This window comes from Hydra vulgaris, chromosome 09, assembly GCF_038396675.1.
Source record: "Hydra vulgaris chromosome 09, alternate assembly HydraT2T_AEP".
NCBI lineage: Eukaryota > Metazoa > Cnidaria > Hydrozoa > Anthoathecata > Hydridae > Hydra > Hydra vulgaris.
The window spans coordinates 4,488,074-4,511,841 of NC_088928.1; the positions used below are offsets into that span (position 1 = coordinate 4,488,074).

Below are 23,768 nucleotides of genomic sequence, written 5' to 3' on the forward strand. Positions count from 1 at the left end.
TAATTTTTAATTTGATACTAGATTTCTTTTTAATTATAAAGATGAATATATATAAAAAAAGAGTCATTTTTGACAATAGGGTGTTTAAAACCATCACCCTTACATCCACCCAATGATAAAATCAAGACAATGATAAAACTTCTATATTTGACTGTGGTCTGATAACTAATTACAAAACATCTTGTATATAAAAATTTACATTTTTATTAAAAAAAACACTTTTTTATAAATATTGTTAGTCTTTATTGCCGGTATGGATGGTGGTTTTGTGCCTCCGGATGTGCCCGTAATCTAGAAACCTTTATAAATTTGTAGATAACTCTTGTATCTATCTTTTGATACCAAGATGTAAACTTTAGGATAAGAATTGATTAATTTATAATAGTTTTAGTTAATAAAAACTTTATTTTGACCACAGTTTCTTCAACAAATCCTAATATCAAAAAATCGGTACTTAAAACGTCATAACTTTATGTAATGTGGTTCGATTTTAAGAATTTTTTTACTTTCGGAATATTGAAATAAAGCTCTTTTTAATGATATATAACAACCTAGAATTTGATGAATTTAAAAATTTCATGTAACATACCTATATAAACATAGCTGGAAGTGAAGCTGTTGCAATGCTGGCCGGGTATATTGTAGGAACAGGCTTCAAATTATACGAAATCGTTTTTCTGATGCTCCTTTGTGTACTAAACTTTCATCAAAATGTTTTAAGCAAATCACAGATGATTTAGAGACAGTACAACAATTTCTATTTACAAATCTAACCCATAACTTTCTCAAGTCATCATCTTTTGGAAAACCAAAGACTGGTATTACTTCACCACCATTATAATTTGAGGTACAACCGACAACACAGCATTTATTAACCATTATTATTAATAATAATTAGAAAGTAGCCACAAATAACAATACAAAGTTGTTGAAGTTTAGTAGAGATGTCAATTAATCTAACGCGAAAATTTTTATCCTGTTCCAGATATACTTACTTAACATTTATAGCGCAATATTTAAAATATTTTGAGAAAGTTTGTACATATAATGGAATATACGTTTTTTTAACTGGCCTTCTATTTTTTTTCGATTTAAGCAGAATAGAAGGCCGTGTATTTAAGTAGGCTATGATTCTTGCTAAAAAAAAAATATATATATATACAATCACCTTGAGATTTTGGAGGTTCACAATTTAATTTTGCTCCAGAGTTCAGAACCAGTTTGCCCAGAGTTCAGAGCCAATTTGGAACGGTCTTGTATGAAAGTATTAATAAAAATTATTTGTTTTAAGAAATAAATTGCTTGGTAGGAAATCACATTTCCTACCATGTAATTTATTTCTTTAGACAAGAAATATATTTCTTATTTTAAGAAATAATTTTTAAACAATGGATAATAAAGTCGCGGTATTTCTATGATGCTACGAATTAGATAAAATTTTAAGAGAGTAAACAAAACACAGTATGTAAAAAAGTAGTATGTAATATTTATAGTGCTACATTATTATTAAATGAACAAACAAACAAAAAAAATTGAAAAAGTTAAAACGATTGAAAAGATATTAGGATGTTTAAATAAAGCAGCCGTAGAGCCCTGGCTTTAGAAGTAGAGCTCCGAGGTTCAAATTGCCCCCGGCCAATGATATGCATTTTCTTTTCCAATGATATGCATCCTTGTAAAAGAAGGAAGCGTGAACTTCTCGTTTTTTCTCTTGCAAATTACACTGAAAAAAACTTACGAAATAAGAAGCAGGGTGTACCTAATAGACCAAAGAGCCAGAAAAAGCGAATGGCATCAATTGTCTTTATCGCGATTTTGATTGGTCATCTAATTTTCAAGTCAAAATTGTCTAATTTTCTAGTCATCTAATTTTCAAGTCAAAATTGGTCATCAATTTTCATTTGATTTTCAAGTTATAGACGGTTTTTTGACGAATTTAGTCGGCTAGTCGGGCGTTTGACACAATTCAGTCGGGTAAATTTTAGTTGTGAGGACCTTTTTTTTTTTTAAGGAACCAGTCGGTTTTAAGGATTCACCCCTCCCCCCCCCCCCCGCCGCCTCACCCCTCATTTTATTCGGAGTTTTGAATCATAAAATATCCGAATTTGTTCTTAAAATATCCAAAATTGCTCAAGCATCCGGGTGCTTGAGCAATTTCGGAATTTTGACAATATACCTCATTCTCGGCTGTAGCCGTAAACATGAAATAGCATTTATTTTAATAAACATTTAACTATAAATTTTACATGACGTTATTAAATATAACAACACGATGGAGAACACAATGTTTTTATTAACAAGATTATTCCTAATTCTCTGCGTTTCAAAACTATAATTATAAAAAGTAGGATTTTCAAGGAGATCAGTTTCTAACTTATGGAAAACCATTTTGAAACTCCCTTAACTTGCCATTTGAAGACTTGAAGCGCAAAGTTAATTTCCTGGTTATTTAATAAGAATTGTAACGATGGATGACCAGGGAAGGAAGATATTAGTATGCGACAATGGCACTGGGGTAAATATATCTTTATCTATTTAAAGATATAGAATTAACCACATGCTTAACGAAATTTTTATTCTATTGCTGCATGTTAAATGTTCATCTACAATGCTTGAAATGTACATGACGCTGCGTAAGCTAAACTCTCTGCTTTCAAAATTTAGTCATAGTAATATCAGAATAAAAACTAAAGTTTTAAACTCCAATTCCTTCACTTCTAGTTCAACACTTTTTGAGAAAGTGCGTTTTTAACGACAGGTCTTTAATATTTTTCCTGATTTCTGGCTACATATGTCTAGCTAAATGTAAGCAGCACAATTTTGACAAGACAGCTAACTTTTTTCGTGTAGCTAACTATGTGTGCTATGTTATAAGTATTTACCACATTTATGCTTAATTATAACTCACACTCGTCATTTTTTATGAGATTTTAGTAAATAATTTTACGCTGATTAAGAGTCATGTAAAAATATCAGTTTAAAATAATATGAAAAATGCTTTAGATTATTCTACAATTTTGTACATGTTGTTGCTTAAATTCAAGCAGTTTTTTAACCCGCCTGGGTTTATAAATTACTACAAAGATATCATGTATAAATATGTAACAAAAAGATTTTTTTTCAGATAAAAATTTAAACTTTTTAATTTAGATATCTTTGTAAAAGACATTTAAAAATAATGAATAATGAAAAAGTGTCTTAAATTAATAGGCTTTTGCATAAAACTATTTTTAAAAAGTAATTGGCAAACACATCAGGCATAAAATCGGCAAACAAGGCAAAAGTGCTTTCTTCATTAAAAAATATTAGACAAACTTGAATAATTTCTTTCTTTTATTTCTTTTATTATTTATCTATATATTTTTTTTTTACTTAATGTATTATTTATTTGAAATAAGTGCACAATTTAATTTTGTGCAACAAATAGTTGTAAGAAATAAATAGGAAATTTTTTTTTATTAGTCTTTTTCTATTTACAAGAAGTATCTTAGTATAAATTTAAATAAAATAAATATTTTTTTCACTATCTAGAGCTCCAGTAAGTGAAATTATCTTGTTGCAATAAATATCATTTGATGTATTTTTGTAAGTATTTCAAAAAAAAAGTTTATCAAAACTAATCGATAATATAATCATCAATTTTTCTATAAGCATAAAATATATACAGGGCTCCCATTCCTCCTTAAAAACCTTAAATATTCATAAAAAACTTAAAAGTCCTTAAATAACCTTAAAAAAAGTTTAAATTTGAATGCTCTCCTTTATTTCCTCTTTTTTTTTTTTTTAAATCACCTAAGAAATTTTATTAAAGTGAATGGATTATACTTACTAATAAAGAAGCAAATATATAATTCTTTGATAGTTTACAAACTTATACTTCAATTAAATATGTGTGTGTATATATATATATATATATATATATATATATATATATATATATATATATATATATATATATATATATATATATATATATATATATACATATATATACATATATATACATATATTTATATATATATAGTAATATATTAATTCATAATAATTTTTCTGTTTATATTTAAAATTTATTGAAAAAAAATAAGATTCTGTTTTTAATGTAATCGTTTTCTCCTTAATTCTCCTTACTTTTTCTTTCAAAAAATTGTCATTCGCTACCAAATCTTCTTAAATATTAGGAAAGTATCTTCTTAAATCTCCTGAAAATCCTTACTTTTAGCCTCACTTTAAATAGTTGGAACTCTGTATAAATGTTACCATATTATATAAAAGCATAAAATTTTAACTAGTGAAAATAAAAGTTAAAGCTTTTTGATGAAAATACTCGAACATTTTATACTAAAAGTACAAGACTTTTGAACTAATTTTTTTCTTTTCTACTAAGATTGAGGGGGCTACTTTTTTTTTTGAAATTTTTTTTGAGAAATGATTTATATACAAGTAATAAATGACAGAAAGTTTACTTTATTTGTCAAAAAATCATTGACATATTTGTTTACAATATTTGTTTTTTGCAAAGAGAAAGCTGTGAAACTAAAATAAAAATCCTAAAAACTCCATAAACTCTTTCATGGTGCTGAGAAAATTCTAAAAACTAATTCTAAAAACCATCACCCCTTAACTGACTATTGTATGTTTTGATTAAACAATTATTTTTTGTTATACTGATTGATTAGAATATTTCTACAGATAAATCGATTCAAATATTTTTAATTAGTTAATAAATTGATAGCTGTGTTAACATCCAAAAAACAATATTAATGTGGTGTTTTAATGAACAATTTTAATGTGGTGTTTTAATGAGCAATTTTAATGTGGTGTTAGCTTATTGGATGTTTATTATCTTGTAACTTATAGTAATGTCTAAAAAAAATCTGTTTGCATACACAATATATTATTTGAATTATTCCTTTATTTTGATATTATTTTTGATATTGTAAAAGACTGGAAAAAAAACCTATTCACAAGCTTGAAAAGTATGTTATAACATAACATTAAATGAAAATTTTAATTTATGTATTAATAAATTAATATTATATAATATTAAATAAAAAAAAAACTTCCTTTGTTTGTTGTTACTTGTAATTTTCTTTGTATAGATATTTGTGAGGAGAATTCAAATAAAAATTAAAAAAGAATTAACTAAGTTTACAAGACAAGATTATGGAGCCATAAAATGTCTCTGTAAATACAAGCATTTCTGAAAGTGAATTTTAACTATAAAAGCATTTATTTTTCTTTATTTTTTTAGTTTGTGAAATGTGGATATGCAGGTACAAATTTTCCTTCATTTATATTCCCTTCAATGGTAGGGAGGCCTATGCTGCGTTCTTCAGCTAAAGTTGGTGACATTGAAATTAAAGTATGTTTTTTCTTTTACTACTACTACTACTACTACTATTATTATTATTATTATTATTATTATTATTATTATTATTATTATTATTATTATATTCTTTTAGTGTTTAAATATGTTAAACTTTTAGCATGAAGAATTTGTGAAAATTTAATAAATTTGTGAAAATTTATTTCTCCAACTATTTATTTTTATCTACTATTTATCTAAAATACTAATGAACTAAAAAAGTTTAATAGTGGAATAACCTATTTGTGTATACTCTGCATTTGAAATAACCCCCTCACTATCACCACACCCAGATACACCTGTCTAAAATTTGATTTAGGAAATGAGAAAGTTAGATTTTTTTACTGATATTCATAACTGAGCAACAAGCTGTATTTCAAAGTATCAAGGTTTGCTTCTTTCATACTGTACATAATATGAAATACAACTTTTTTTTATGCTTTTCATATATCATCTTTATTTAGATAACTCCTACATGTATTTAAATTATAAATTATGTTCCCAAATTGGTTAAATTACCCTTAGCCTTTCAAACTTCACTAAAATATTAATAATTATGTCTCTCATAAATATATAGGAGTTAATAAGTCTCATTTTCAGTTATTTTTTTAATACTTCTGACTTAAATAATGGTTTCTTATAGTCAGGAGTGAATTTGTATAATTGGAAAAATGTATATAAAAATACATACATCAATAAAAGATGTCGAAAGTCGCTAGTTTAAAAGAATCGCTCTTATATATATTTATATGAATCCTAAAATGAAAAATCAATCACACATGATAACCACGTATACATAACATACTAATCTGCATCTACATTCCAACCATGCACTAACTATTAAAAGAAAATATTATCTAAATAAGAATGAGTGCAAACAAAGTTTATTTAATAAAAGAATAAAAAGCATGCAAACGATGTAAACAGGCTGTGTGTTCATAAGGGTGTTTAGGTGTAATGTGTAAGCCTGTGCTGTTTATGTCGTTCAGTAGAGTCTTGTGTTGTTAGTAACCAGCGTAAAAGATTTATCTCTTAACTACACCAAGCCAGCCCAGTCATACTCCAGAAAACCATGATGGATTAAACACCTATGCATGGATTTATAACTGACTTATGACTAAAAAACTAACTCAGGCGTCTTCAAGAGATAAACATCTTCTCTTGCCGTGACAGTAATTGTGATTCGGAAAATAGTCATGCTTGATAACCGTAACACTAACCCTTACGGGCTAGGCCTGATATTATTTAAAAACTTTGGCATATAAAATTCGCCGAATAGTCACACACGAGCAGCGAATGCCTGATGCAAGAAATGAAGTACATTAGAATAAAGGAGAATTATTTTTCGAACAAAGCATATTTTGACAGTTGTCAAGACAAAAATAAAGATTAATAGAGGAATATTTAAAAATAAATAAGACAGGCAATGCACCTAAACAGTACTAACAATAATAATAAATAAATTGTTTTATAAACACTAATATGAACAAAGATATATAAAAAATATGTCACCAAACAAAAAATAAATAAAACAAAAAATTGATTACAAAAATAAAAAGTATGCATACAACAATGAAAGACCTCAGAATGGAAAAAAACATTAATGCTAATGTAAACATAATTTGTGTAGCGATTAAGTAATAAACATCTCCTCAGAGTCGTATCTATTATTACTGGCGTTTCGATGAGGATCAGCACTAATAACTCGTTTATCCCGTCAGACAAATGTCATCGCCACTTATGCTTTATCCCGCGACTTACGTCTAATCCATATTGCAGTAAAAAAGGACTCATTACAAATAGCCAAAACCCAACCATACCCAATTTTGTAAAACGCTAATATTTTTTTTGATGATATGATATAAAAAGTGTTCTACTAAATTATACTAAACAAACAAAATAAAACTAACTAAATAAATCACTTACCATTCCACCAAAAGAAAACATGAAAACACAATAAATTAAAATTCTAATAGAAACACATAAATACTAATAAATTTATTTAAAGACATTTAAAACCAAATAGGTTCTTTTAGTATAAATAAACTTAAGACAATCAGAAAGCAGTATACCTCGTTAAATTTTTTTTTAAAGTCAACAAAACGACAATAGTCTTCAATAAACTCTAACGCTGTCATAGACACCTCATTAGAAATATGTTAACCAATCAAAAATGTAAGAAAATGAGCAACCCACGTAACCCAAAATCATTACAATAATTAAATTATCTATGATAGCGAAAAAACATATAGTGAAGGATATAAGAAGTTCAATGAGTTTGCTTCTTTCATACTATACATAATAATGTTCCCAAATTGGTTAAATTACCCTTAGCCTTTCAAACTTCACTAAAATATTAATAATTATGTCTCTCATAAATATATAGGAGTTAATAAGTCTCATTTTCAGTTGTTTTTTTAGTACTTCTAACTTAAATAATGGTTTCTTATAGTCAGGAGTGAATTTGTATAATTGGAAAAATGTATATAAAAATAAATTAATGGCTAAAAATTATATATTAAATCTAAAGATTATAAAAAATAAACTAATGACTAAAGATTATTTAGCCATGGTCTGGAAGAAGGTTTTAGACCAGGGTGTTAACTAACCTAATTGCGCCGTGTATACCGCGGAATTACCAATGGGTTTAAAATTCCCAAAATTCAATGACCTTTTTTTTTTTTTTAAAGGAAAATTTCGATAAAAGTTACTAATATTTTGGGGAAAATTAGCAATAAAAATTCCCAATATTGCAAAAATGCGGTATAAAATATTTTTGTGGCTAACACCCTGTAGACCTGGCTCCAGCCCTAAATTTGTTGGAATTATATGAAATGTAATTTTTCTTGTTATGTGTTAAAAATTTAAAGAAAGCTGTTGGATGTTTCAAAGAGAAGAAACTATTTAGTGTTTAAAGTTTATTTTAAAATTTGTTTGATTTTTAGGATCTTATGGTTGGAGATGAAGCTAGTCAATTACGCTCTATGTTAGAATGCAGTTATCCAATGGATAATGGAATGGTTAGAAACTGGGATGATATGTTACATGTTTGGGATTATACTTTTGGAGAAACTAAACTGAATGTTAATCCTCGTGAATGCAAAGTATTTTATTAAAATAAATATTTTTATGTGAAATATGCACACATTTATAGTCAAATTTACTGAAATAGAATACAATGAAATATTGAAAAGTTTTGTAACAATTTTGTTTAATTCATCTTTGAAGGTATTGTTAACTGAACCTCCACTTAATCCAAGTAAAAATAGGGAAAAGATGGTAGAAGTAAGTTTATACTAGATTTTGTTACATTTTATTTGTATTAATAAGTTATATATTTTTTCTTTTTTACTAATTAATAAATTAAAAGTATTATTATTTTCTTTTTATTATCCTTATTAATTAATAAAATGTATTATTGCTTAATGGATTATTATTATTTACAGCTATTTAAGCAAAAATTATAATAATAGAATATAGATTTACCTAAAGCTTTCAAATGACTTGTCGTAATTCTTTTAGAAAAGTAGAAAAATTACAATAGATTGGAGTGGTTCATAGCTACGTCTAAATGTGTTTTTATGATATTGGTGGACACCCCTAAATGTATTTTTAATTAAAAAAATGATACTGGATTTTAAAAACAAACATAATGCATCATAAAATGTTAAAAGAATCATATTATAAGATATATAATATTATATATTGTAAACTACATAGCCTGAAGCTCTTAGCCATCTTTTTAAACAGGGAGTTCAAATTGCTATAAATGTCTTGATTTTTCCCCAAAGTATTTCATTAGTCTTATGACATTTGTGGAGCTCCTGGACACCAATGATAAAAAACAAAGCAAAATGTCACAACAAGTGTCTAAGCAAAGTTTCACAGCAAGTGTCCATTGACTAGTTTTTTAAAACATAGCTTTAAAAAAAACGAAACAAAAAAAAAACAATTTAGTTTTGAGTATTCTGCTTCTTTTCGTCTTTTTCTCCATATTTAAGACAGCTGTTCAGAATTGTTAGAAGATCACCAAAGATCAGAATTAAATAGTGATTTTGTGACAAAAAAGCCAGTCTTTTCTGGAAGATTGCAAAACAGGAAGATACTAAATCTTATTCAACAAAGTCAGATACAACAACAAAGTTCAAAAAACCAGCTCATAAACTTGAATTACACCAAATGTAATCATTCAGATATTTAAAAAGAGAAGACACTAATACAATTTATATTTAAAAAAAAAAAAAAATCATAAATATCATCTGCTACAAACCATAGACAAAATGACTAAGTACTCTCTGGTAATGAAAATAATCATGCAGAAACTGTTAACATGTTAAAGTACTCTTTTTTGAACCAAAGTAATCAAAAAAACTTGAATTAAAATATGTTTTCTTTTAGTAGTCTAGTAAAGATAGTTACTTAAAATAGTAGTTTTAAGTTGTCTTGATTCTCACATGACTGCAAATACTTTTATTTAAGCTTACCAGTTATATATCACACTGTTTGATAAACGAGTTTCTTTACTAGTGTCACAAGTGTCATCTAACTGCCATCAGTAAAAACTACTTAATCTGTTAACATATTGCTTGTGGGTACATTTGTAGCGGCTTCACAAGGATAAATAAAAGGTTAATTTTAAATTTTAATTGATTTTTTTTAACACTAAAATACAGATGAAATACTGAAAAAATAAACCATGTTGTTACACTAACCTGTAGTAGTATAGGACAAGCCCTAAAGTAACAACAATGCAATGCAATGTGTTTACAACCGATATAATTGGATCAGCTTACAAGTGGTTTGAATTTTTTCTTAATCATACCCTAAAAATAAGAATTAGTAACCATGTTCCATTAACCAAAATCTAAAATATAGAGCACCCTAAAGTTCTTTGTTCAAAACTCTGTAATACCTATAAGATTACTGTACAAACATCTGGGCATATTCAATGTTATCATTTTTGGATACTCAGATCACCATCAAACTCTAAAGACATTTCTTATCATAATATCATCCACTTGTTTAGATATATTTAAATGTCTTGATTGGATATCTAAATGGATAAGGAATTTTATATTAGATCTATAATCATTTTACTAAAAGTTTTTTTTTTTTACTCTAAGCAGTTTGGTTTTTAAAAAACTATGTAACTAAATGCATAATAATTCAAATAATAGACCAAATTATCAAAGGTTTTTAAAAAAAATAACTTTACTATTGGGTTTTTTATTGATTCATCAAAAACATTTGATAAGGTTGATCACCTCATTCTTTTAGAAAAAAATAAAGAATTGTTAAGTGATGCATAAAATCTATGATTGGATAAAAAGCTACCTCACTAAAAAAAACAATATGTTATTATTCGGAAGCTAGAAAATTAAAACAGCGGAACTCCAAACATATAAACTGTTATGTTCCTAGTTCCGCAAGTGTGAATTATTGGTCCACTCTTGTGCTTAATCTATGTGATAAAGCTTGGTGACAAAACAAATCTTTTCAGGTCGAATAATGACATCAAGCAACTTTATTTTGACAGGAATTTTGAATTCAGGAATGTCAATGGCTTAAGTCTATTAAACTCTCACTAAATGTATTTAAAAAAAACTTTATTCCATTTAAAATCACAAGAAAAAAATCTTTTTTTAAAGTTACCTGATCTCATTTTAACCCTTTCTTTCCCAATGTTGCCATTTGGCAACACAAACTTTAAATTCAAAAATCAAACCCTGTTTTATCATTTTTTTATTTTTTATTTTAAGTAATGCTTAAGTTTTGCTACTTCCTACTAGATGGCAATATGTGCAATTTAAAAATGAATGCGCCGATTCGCAATTGTTTATTGAAAATATTGAATGTCATTGTAATTTTTTTTTAATTTCGTAAGTCTGGGAAGATAGGGTTAAATAATATACTCATTGCAAAAAATAAATTCATAAAATTCTTAGGATTTTTATTAATAAAAAATTTATTTTGACTTTTTCAAATGAATTATATCATGGAGTACTTGTAAATTGTCAAAAGTTAATAGAAACTATTCTCAATATGGAATTGCTTACCAAGGATCATAACAATGAACATAGCTTTGCTCCTGTTTCAAAAATAAAAATATCAAGACAATATAAAAAAAAAAGTTGTTCTAATATTTTTATAAACATTAAAAAAAATTGTCTTAATATTTTTTAAACGACAATAAACATTAATTTTAAAAAATTAATTTATGTTTACTGTTAAGGTCAACAAATTATTTGTTATGGGAAATAGTTGTTATGATAGTATAAATTTTAATTTTTAAAATCTTTAATTTTTAGTGTAAATATATACTTATTTTTCCATATTTTTTGCAAATAAAATATTTCTTATTTTAGATTATGTTTGAAAAGTATGGATTTGACGGTGTTTATATAGCTATTCAAGCAGTTTTAACTTTATATGCTCAAGGTGAAATTATTTTGTATTGATATTATAATCTCATGCAACTTTTTGGCCTGAGTAAATTAGACCACTGATAAATAAGATTAAAAATTATGTTAGCTTGTTTGATAAACTGATAACTGATAAACTGAAAAACTTGATAAACTGACCACTGATAAATGACATTAAAGATTAGATAGGCCATTCTTAACCAGTAGTAAACCAATAATAAATCTTAAACTTTAAATAACTGATAAATTTGTAGTAAATTTAGAAATTTAAACAATCAATTATTATATATAATATACAATAAATGATAGAAGTATATACATTTTTTTTGTTTTTTTTTTAATTTCTGGCTATAGTATAGTTGTTTAAAAAAAATTGAATAGCATTAAAACTTTTTCATACAAAAGATTTTTATATCAACAACTTAATTATTTTAAGGTATTTTTAACTTTTTTTCTTTTTCATTTAATATAGGACTTCTTACTGGTGTTGTTATTGACTCTGGTGATGGGGTCACACACATATGTCCTGTATATGAAGGCTTTGCTCTACCTCACTTGACTCGTAGATTAGATATTGCAGGCCGTGACATTACTAAATATCTTATTAAGGTTTATTTAAATTTATGTTTTTTCTTATTCTGAAATCGTATGTTTATTTTTTATGTTAATAACCTAATTTTTACAGAACATCACTGTTTTTTTTCTCATACTACATATTTCAGATATATACTATTTACAAGATTACGGTTGCATATTATTGTACAACTTATTTATAGTTATATAAATATTATAGCACAATTGAGGAGTAAACTAATTTTGAGAAAGCAACCAAAAACTAAACTACTCTTAGTTGCACATCAACAGAAATTGATATTTTCTTTGTCCATTTTTAAGACCAAAAAGTTTTTGAATTGGTCTAATATTTAAATAGATAGTAGATTTCAGTATATAGAATGTGGAAATAAAATTAATTCAAAATTTTTATTTTTGTGACTTGTGAAAAAGTGCGTTTTGCAAATAGGCTCCTCAATTGTTCAATTCCCAAAACGCATATTTTTTGGAACATTGTTTGAATTTAAAAATATTGATTCACTTTAATTTTCTAGTAACTGTTTTATTTTGTTGGTTTAGTTATTATTGCTCAGGGGGTATGCTTTTAATCACACTGCTGATTTTGAAACAGTGCGCATGATGAAGGAAAAGCTTTGTTATGTTGGGTAAAGAATTTATTATTTTGTCATCTTTTTCTTTTGCTTATATTAGAAATTTTCCATTTTTAAGTATATCTTTAAATACAATGGAAAAAATCTTTTGTTTTTAGCTATGATATTATGCAGGAACAAAAGTTGGCGTTGGAAACTACATTTTTAGTAGAACAATATACGGTAGATGTTTTTACATATTGATTGTTTTTATAGACATTAAAAAACAATAATAATTAAATTGTTAACAACATATTATATATTGTATGACAGAACAACAATTATATATTGTATGACAGATATATTCTCTACATTTCTATTTATGTACAATCGACATATATTTTAAAATAAATTAAATAATTTTAAAAGAAATAAGTTGAATATCTAATGACATATACATTCTTTACATGTTGTCTATAATCAATATAAGTATAATATTTCATCATCTTTTGTTTTTATAAAAAGCATATATATATATATATATATATATATATATATATATATATATATATATATATATATATATATCACCGTTAAAGAATATTTACAACTACAAAGTACACGAATAAAAGATCTACATGACCAGGGCAAAAAAAGACTATAGTTGTTGTGCAGGGTTTCCCACTTCATTTCAACAATGTATCATTCAGTTTTAACTTTGTATCGGTACATTTTGACAATGTTTTATTCAATTTTGACATCATTGCATTTGATTTTGACTGTTTTATATTTAATTTCCAAAGCGCTAAGAATACCTTAATTATTATAGAAATAAAACAGTTAGATTCTTTCTAAATTCACTTGCATCGTATAATTTTTCAGTTTGTATAAATTTAATTTTGTTTAAACTAAAGTTTAAACAAAATATTACCATATATAAAATATTTTAATTGCAAATACTCGCCTAATAAAAATAAAAAATGCAAAAGTAAGTTTATTCCTTAATAATTGGTTTTCTTCTTGAACACAGAATCATATACCTAAGCACCTGCCCAAAATAATTATTACAGTTTGTGCTAGTAATATTCAATGCATAGTTTTGTATAATTAAAATTAGTTCTTCTTCATTCTATATTTCATATTCTAGACGAACATCTCCTGATAAACTGTAAAGAATAAAAAGCTTTCTGTATGCTCTTGTTTATGCTTCATATTTCAAAATTATATTTTTGTTCATTGCACAACATAGGAAATATTTCTTGACCATATATTGGTCACTGTTTGCGTGGCCCTCTTTCCAGCTAAAGAACGTCCTCTTCTAATTCGCATTGAAAAAATAAGTCCTACTTCATAAATAAAGAATATTTTATTGTCATTCATAGAAGACAAAATGTTTCATCTTGCTAATATCTATTGAACTATCAATGCATCTTGCTGATATCTATTAAACTATCAATGCAGTTTTAATAATACTTTAAATTGTAGTTCGTTTAAATTTTGACATTAATTTATAGTTTGATGAAAAATTTTTATTTTTGGGATATTTACCAAAACGTGGATACTTTTTTTTTGGCAATTAAAAATAATTAATCCGGTCAATAAAAGTAACGAATATGGCAATTAAAAACAATTATTATGGTCACTTGAAATAATATCTACATGATTTATTTTACACCTATATTTAGGTATATCCAAAAAAATATTTTTGAAACCACATGATTTTAATATCCGCTTTAAAAATTTTAGAATTAAAAAAATAGCCGCATTATTTTTTTGTTCCAATTAAATATAACCATTATTATTTAACAAACATTTTCATCATAAATATGAAGATTTTTATTCAAAATATAGTGTTTTTAAATTCGAAATCTGATGCAACAATGTCGAAATTGAATGCAACAGTGTCAAAATGTAGCGATACAATATCAAAATTAAATGATACAATGTCGAAATGAGGTGAGAGACCCTGTATCACTAAGCCCCATAATATATACGTAAGATACATAGCTTATAAAAACTGTGTAACATAAAATACAAAATCAAAAGATAAAATCATTTTTTAGTACCGTTAAAATTTACTGAAAATATACTTTAATAGGGATTAACTAGATGTTAATATGGTATTACATGTTACTATGGTATATTGTATATAGTGTATTGTATATTATATGTGTTATATTACTATTTTTTTATTATATTTTAAATCTTTTTTTGTGGTATAACTCTGATTCCTTCTGTTTATTTAGTTGCCCGATGGTCGAGTAGTTCGCATGAGTGGAGAACGATTTGAGGCACCAGAAGCTCTATTTCAACCACATCTTATCAATGTGGAGGGTGTTGGAGTAGCAGAACTCTTGTTTAACACCATTCAAGCGGCTGATATAGATACAAGACCTGAATTCTATAAGCACATTGTGTTGTCAGGAGGTTCAACTATGTATCCTGGATTACCAAGTAGGCTTGAACGAGAAATCAAACAATTATACTTAGAGAGAGTGTTGAAAGGGGACGCTGGAAGATTATCGGTATAAAATAAATGCAAAATTTCTTTTTTTTTTGATTTTGATATTTGTTTGATACATCTATTTGAAATTGAGCTATGTAATTTAGAAATTTAAAATCCGTATCGAAGACCCGCCTCGCAGAAAGCACATGGTATATTTAGGTGGCGCCGTTTTGGCTGATATAATGAAAAATAAAGAAGAGTTTTGGATGACTCGAAAAGAATACGAAGAGAAAGGATTGAAGGTTCTCTCCAAGTTAGGTGTTGCCCCGAAATAATTTTTTCAGATACTTTTATAAACATTTTAAATGAAAAATATTTCTATAGCCTTTTTTTCCTTCTTTTTTTTTTAATTGTTGTTATTTTTTCTAATAACTTAAAAACTCAAAACAGTTTTTTTTTTCTAAAAATTAAAATTTGAATTGACATTTGGATTTTATACTTAGGAATAACTATGTTTTTTTTTTCATATATTGGCTGGGCGGGGAGGGGCTCTACTTAACTTTTTTATGTTGTTGTATATAGTTGTAGGGAGATAAATAATTTTTCATAGTTTTTCTTTGTCTAAACTGATTAAATTTGTTCAAAAGGCTATTTAGCACTTTTCAGTATGATATATTAGCTCCCACGACTTAAAACTAAAATTCACGTAATGCTTTAACATAAAAATTATCCGATGAGTATCATGATAACAAATTTTTTCACTGCAATAAAAAGGATTTTTCTCCTTTTTTTTTTTTTTTGTTTCAAATTTTTTTAAATTTTGTGAGCGAAAAAGGTGAATTATTTTAATTAAAATATTTTTTATACATTTAAACCTTAAACTTGAATTTGTTGAACTGTTTGTGTTAGCCTTCACGCAATAATTTTGTTGTATTGTCTGTGTTACCCTTAAAACACTAAAAGTTTTATTTTGTGCTGAAAAAAAAAAATGTATAAATGTTATTATAGTAAAAGAATTATAGTTTAGAACTCAAGTTTACCAATAAAAAACAGATATATACTAAAATGAAGTACACTAAGCATTAAATAATATTTTGCGTGCACCAAAATATCTATTAAAAATAATTATGGTATTTAATATGCAAAAACTGCAATAGCTACAATCTTGTCCTTGACATATACTTACTATATCAATTCAAAAACTCTTCGTTTAACACCATTTAGTTTATCTTTTTTATTTGCCAAGATTTAATTTTTGGTGATTTTAATTCTCGTCGCTCTAAATGAATTGGTTCTAGTACCACTAACCTTGCTGACACTAAAGCTCAAAGCTTTATCTTTTTCAATTTTTTATCCTGTTAATTGAAATTGTAACTTGTTATTCATCTAAATCGCTTACTTTTGTTAACCCTAACTTGTGCTAATTTCCTCTCATTCTCCTTTAGGTGGTTTAAACCATGTTACCTCACTAAAACTTTTTCTTGTACATCTTTACATTAGATTCACCCTATCATCGTACTTAGTACAATAATGTTTAGACTGGGATTTTTTTTGTGATTTGTCTCGTAATAGAACTTAATGTCTCTAGTTAATGCTATATATAGCATTTTTTTAAATGGAATCTCCTGGATTCAGTGAGGAATTGAAGTTTTTATTCGTTATTGTTGGTTTAAAGTCATATTCTACCTCGTATGTTTTTCATTCTTTCACAGCTTTCATTTCAAAGTAATTATTTCTTCCTGCTTTTTTACCAGAACTCTCCTGATAACAAACGTCTATTTATTATTGCAATAAAAAAAAATCTCCTTTATGATTGTCACGATTTTAAAACAATATCTTACGAAAACCTGGTGTAAATAAGACAAACACAATTTAAAATTTAAATTAACAAAATACGTATCAATTCATTAATTACGAAACTTCCAGTAACGCACTAAGTAGAAATAGGATTTTACTATCATTTTTTTAAAAATTTTTTCAGCTTTTTATTTTTAACTTGAGATTTTTCCAATTTTTTAACATTTTAAATATTTTCTTACGGAATTAGGTTAGTAATTCCTAATTAAAAAAAAGTAAATCCTAATTAAAACTTTTTTTTTATATGAGGGGGAATTTAGGGTTAAAAAACACACGTTTTTGATAAATTTTTAAATTGGGTATGATAAAAAATCAAAGTTCTGCATTATGCTTAAATATTTTCAACCTAATTATATATTAAATTATATAAAAACTAAAAAAAGTTTGTGTAAACATATTTTGACATTTGTCACTTTGTGTCTGAACTATTTGCTGATTTATATTCTTTAAAAACAAATCAAACTAATTTGTTAAGATATTTCAATTTTGATCATCAAATTATTCTGAAATACGTTACTAAATTGTTAGTTTAATTCCTTTCTTCTTTTTTTTTCTGTTGTGTAAGTATATACATTCCGTAAGTTACAAACAAGGCATTATATCTTGTAGCAGTCTTGTAGCAGGGGCGAGAAGAAGAATAATATATCTTATCACCAAGCCCTTGGATAAATTTTGTAAATATAAAGTTTAATTTAAAAATAAGAAATTCCGTTAACTATATAAAATAAACAAATGGAATTGTGGTAAAATAATAAATAAAAGATATATTGTTAAAAAATAGCAAGAAGTGCTATTGGTCTAACATATTCTTCTAAAAATATGGAAATATTATTTAATTTCTATTTATTGAAAAATCATAAATTTTAATTTTTTTTTAATATCAAACTTCAGAACACTTGAGAAAAGTCAAAGGACTTTTTTTACAAAATTAATATACATATTTTTCACTTACTAATATAAACAACTTTTTTTAACAAATAATATAACAATACATGTTTCGACTATTTTATAGTTATCTTTAGTTTTATGTTTCATTTTATTTTTCAGTTGTTTTATTGATCTTGTTCAAAAAAGAAGTTTTGGAAATATCCTTTTTAATTATGTGATTTTCTAAAATAAATATACTTTTATTTATGTGATTGATCAATCATAAGGATATATTGTAATTTCAGGAATAGTTTTGTGGTAAATCATTCTTTAGTAATAACTGCCTAAGTTTAGCCCTAAACTCATTAAACATTGTTAGAGTTTTAAGTTCATTTGTAATTATTTTATTCCACGCCTTTGGTCCTCTAATTGAAATTGAAAACTCTGTTGCTGCAAAATAACTTTTGTGTAAAGGTGTTATTTGAATATCTAGTATTTATTCTGATTTGTTTTAAATACTGGATTAAAAGTTTTTGAAATAATACTTTTATTAACTTTAAACATAAATATTAGAAGCTGATAGATATTTATTTGGTAGATCTTTAGTATATTTAACTTAATAATAAAAGGTTGGGAGGTTTAAGAGGTATATAAGGGTATATAAGAGTTTCGAGATAAAACAATTTAAAAAATAAAAACTTTAGGAGATATATTAAATGATTTTTATTACTTATGTTGCAACTTTTTTAAATTGTAACTTAAGTTTCAATATAGTTGAAAAAACATTATTTTGAGGTACATAACGCAATCAATAACTCAAATTTTTCAAAAAATTGGAGACAGAACAAAATAATTCTAAGTAGTTCGCGATATATTGACATTTTATGTCTAAATTGTTTTCTGCTGACATAAAATGTCTGATATATTTTGACATAATTGTATTTATATTTTATGTTTTATATTCTTGAAATATTAGAACATTTACCAATAAGTAGTACCAATAAAAAAAAAATTGAAAAAACTTTTTAACATGTAAAAACATGCAATCAGAGTTATATTAAATGAAAGCAGCTATACTCCCAACCATTTATTTTATGTCAACAGAAAATAATCCAGACATGTAAAAATACGTTGATAGAAAATGTCTGACATATTTAATATCTGTAAAAAAATAATTCAGACATTGAATTATGTCAAAATACGTCGACAGAAAAATGTGGAACATATTTTATGTCAGGCTAGCAACCCTGCAAACCCTGGCTGCATTTTAGATTTAGACACAAGTTTATATTTTTTGTAAATGTATTTACAATTTGTAACTTACAAATATGTTTTAAATAACTTAAAAACTTAAATTAAAGACATAAAATTTAAAATAATAATTCAATAATAACTTAGACTAAATAATAACCCCCGTAAAAAACTGCTGTTTATTTGATAAATTTCATGATCAGAGATTAATTTTCCCAACAGAATATGGTTGGCGGCCTAATAAAGGGTACACCAAGTTATACGATAGAATACCAGACCATAAAAAAATACAGTAATCGTTAATCTTGTTATATCTAGTGGCGATATTTAGAAAATAATATTAATAAACATAACACAATTAAATGTTTTTTGTAAAACAAATACAGAATGAGACACAGAAATGGAAAGATTTATTAAAACGATTTTTATTATTAATATAATTTTATTTTTTGTTAAGGTTTGAAATTTTGGGGTGTTACTTAATTTCTTGGAGATTCGAACAATCGAAATTTTCTAGAGTTATTATTAACCTTTATCTAATTCTTATATTTATGTTCCAAGTTGATAATAAAATGGCACCGATCTTATTTAACTCATTGTCTTAAAAAATAAATCATTTTTACCCAACGCAATTCAAATAGTAATTATATTAAACCAAAAACAAATTATTCTGCTACTAAGTTCTCGATCGCAATCAGAGAACCTAAATTATGGAACACGCTAATGAACAACAAACTAAATGCTATCTACTACTAAACTACTTCTTTCCTTGATCAATTTAAAAATAAACTTAAATAAAAACTTTTGATAATTGACAACGAATAGGACTCTTTTGAAATTTTTGAATTTAATCACTTGTATTTTACTTCTTGTTGTTTTTTTACTACATTCCTTACTTTCTTTTTCCTTTCCTTTTTATTACATTTTTTACTTCTTGATCATATTTATTCTTAATCTGAATCTTAATAAATCTGAAATGTAAGCAATTGTAACAGTAATGTGTTTTATAAAATGTGTGTTTAGAAATATCTAAGTAAGTGAGCACCTATTTCTTGCATATTTTATTCAATTTTTATACTATAATTTTGTGTTTTGTTTAATAGTTTCTAAAAAATTTATTTTTTATCTTTTTAAAAATTTATTCTTATATTTACTTATTTCTTATAAATATATTTCTCAAATGTTATATTCAGTTTTTATACAATAATTTTGTGTTTTGTATAGGATTAATAGAGTTTCTAAATAATAGAATTTCTAAAAAAATTATTTTATTTGAAGTAAACATTGTAATATATAAATACTGTTCATAATACTTGCTCCAAACTTTCCTTCTTTTGTTATTCATGTTTTATCTCATTTCTATTTATTTGAAATCTTAATGAATAAAAGGTAATAATAATAATAATAATAATAATAATAGTTGTAATAACAATAATAATAATAATATAAAAACTCTTTTATATTTTATCTATATATGTATTTTTTTGCATATATTACATTACGATGTAACGAAAAAAGGTAATTTAACGACATAACGTAAATTTCTATTTATGTTCATATTTTAAAGAGGCTTGGTGATAAGACTGAATTTGCTTTTTGCCCCAGTCGTGTATTTACATTTTATAATAACTAATTTTGTAAATTTTTCTTTATGATGAAATACATAAAATTATAGTTGCAAATTTGCAATTGTTTATCAACAGACATTCAAGATGAGTTCATGCTGTGCTGATTACTTTAGAACCTGCATTTTAAAGGAAATAGAAACTGTGAAATATTATTTCCCCCATTGTAGACGCAACATCCAATTCTGCCAATATAGAACAAATTACGTTCATTTTACGGTACGTCTCTGTTAATCTCAGAAGTTTTAAAATTATTGAGAGATTTGATTGGTTAACTGCAATAAGAAAATTGGAGAAGATCTTCATCATTCATAATCATGAGAACATCAAAAGAGAAGTCAAAATTGAACGAGCGCACAGAGTTGGAGTTTTGAATAATAATCGTGAACGAAAAATTGTTTTGAAACTGCATGACTACGAGGACAAAAAAGTGATCACTGATAACGCGTCGAAACTAAAAGGTACCAATATTTTTATTAATGAAGATTACTGTAGCATTACTCGAAAAATTCGAAAAGAGTTATTTGCTAAGGCGAAAATTCTTTGATAAAATGAAGACCACAACGGAAAAAGGGCACATGTCACATTTTCCAATTAAAGGGCCTATGTAATGCTATCGTTCCTGCTTACAAAAAATACAGTAAGAACAAACATAGCGACTGTCAAAGATTTATCTCAAAAGTGGAAATGTGTGTCATGTGTCTTTTTTCCCCTGTAGTCTTCAAATGATTTTTATGCTAAAATTGTTTATAATAAACTAATTGTTGGAAGTTTTGTCACGTGACATTTTATCGTTGAAAAAAATACTTCGTTTGTTTTTGAAAAACTTCGTCCAAAAAACGCAAAAAATGATTTTATGTAGGTATCGAAGAATAAAAACCCTCCGATGAAAATTAATAGTATATACGTATATATAGATGTTACTTTTTTTAGAAAAGGATGTCCTACAATAATTTGTTTGGGGATGACGTTTTGTTTTAGAATTGATAAGTTATTTAATTTTGAATGTTTCAGTTTTGTTTAAATATAAGTAAAATAAAATAATTCTTTTGTCCCCACATAAAAATAGATTTTGCAACTATTTGTTTATTATGTTAATAAGTTTAAGTATTTTTTTTTTTTTTTTTGTAGTTTAATAGGGCAGGTTTTTTGTTATCTAAATAGAGATTTTTTAGATTTCCCCCGTCTTTAGATAATTTTGAGTGCAATCAAAACTTGATAATATAAATTTGCCGTTTTTCTTTAACAAGTCTAAAGATTTTCACACATTGAATTTTATTTTTTATTTTCACACATTGAATTTTATATTTTATAACTGAGATTTTATAACAAATTTTTACTTAACAGCATTCTAAAGTGGGTTTTTTTTTTGTTGATTTTTTTGATGCTAACCAATTAGTAATCTATTTACAACAATTTATCAGTAAGTCTTATTTATACCTTACAATTTACTTTTTTTACAATATTAGGTACGCGGAAATAGAGATTTACGTAATTGAAACTTCTGTGACTCGTTTTTTAGACATTTTTTTTTAGGGAGTGTATAGCAAACGTATTTTTGAGGAGTTTTTTTAGAAACATATATACACATAGTATATTTTTGGAAAGAAGAAGAGTTAAGCTTGTTTTCTGTGTTACTTTTACGTATGGTTGTCTTACCATTTTTTTGAGCATTTGGCCAATGAAAAATAGGTTGATGTTTACTTGTGAAATTTTTGTCGAAGGACTCTTTATTCAACTTTTTTTTATTTTTGAATAAGTTTGTACATGCATTTTCTTTGCAACTACCAAATTTAATCAAAAAATATTATGTAGCAGGTAGTTAAATCAGTTTAGCACTTTTGGTTTAGTTTATTTCATAAAACCAAATTGCTAAAATTCCAAAGTCTGCAAAACCATGCATGCAAAGCAATTAATTATTTAAATAGGTTAGTAAACCCGGCCCCAGTGATGAAAAGCATGATGGTTCTAGATATCGAGAAACTTAACACATTACAGATATAAATTTCATGTATAAGTATAAAAACAATCTTCTACCAAGCGTTTTTTCAGATAACTTCCTGATATCATTTTCTGAAAAATAAAATCTGCGTTCAAATACCAGGAACAACAATCAACTAGGAAAAATTAACTCACAGCAGTCAAGTTTTCTAATTACAAACCGAGGTCCATCAATATGGAATCGTTTCCAAAATAAAAATATTAAAGATCTAAAAAGCATTTCATCGTTTAAACAACAAACTAAAATGCATCTCCTTAATTCCTGACATATATATTATAGTTTACAGTATTTGTTTTCAGATATTTTTGTATTTTTTCTTTTTATTTATCTTTTATTTTTTTCTTCTTCTTATGTGTTTTAATTTTTTTGTTTGTTTTTTTGATTCCAATTTTTTACACAAAAAAAAAAAAAAAAAAAAAATGAGTTTTGCTTTATTAAATTTTTTATTTTACTTAAAAAATTAAAGTGTTCGTTTATTTTTATATTAATGAGTGACTAAAGGGGCTCTATGAAAAGGTTGTGATGATAAACGCATCATCCTTACCTTTCTTTGAGTCCCTGACTGATTATAACGGTATATATATATATATATTATAAATTAAAAAGATTAAAAACGTTTTTTATAAAGGTTTTTTATGTTTACGATGTTATTTATTTTATATGAAAAATTGTAATATTGTTTAATCAGCTAAATAAAAGTTAAATAAACAAATAGTAATTCTGTTTTTCCAATTATTTTTAGCAGATTTTTCGTCTCTTTTTTTTTGATAAGGGTTAGGCAAATGTTTTTT

The 23,768-nt window shown here is 25.7% G+C and overlaps 1 protein-coding gene across 1 annotated transcript; it reads left to right on the forward strand.

Moving 5' to 3' along the window:
* Nucleotides 1–2,352: 2,352 nt before the first annotated feature.
* Nucleotides 2,353–15,987, forward strand: LOC100199620 (actin-related protein 2). The gene is made up of 10 exons (XM_065804551.1): nt 2,353–2,515; nt 5,252–5,362; nt 8,311–8,469; nt 8,594–8,650; nt 11,731–11,803; nt 12,260–12,396; nt 12,919–13,004; nt 13,109–13,172; nt 15,176–15,454; nt 15,540–15,987. The coding sequence occupies exons 1-10, from the start codon at nt 2,468–2,470 to the stop codon at nt 15,708–15,710; spliced, it is 1,185 nt and encodes a 394-aa protein (XP_065660623.1). The 5' UTR covers nt 2,353–2,467; the 3' UTR covers nt 15,711–15,987.
* The last annotated feature ends 7,781 nt before the right edge of the window (nt 15,988–23,768 follow it).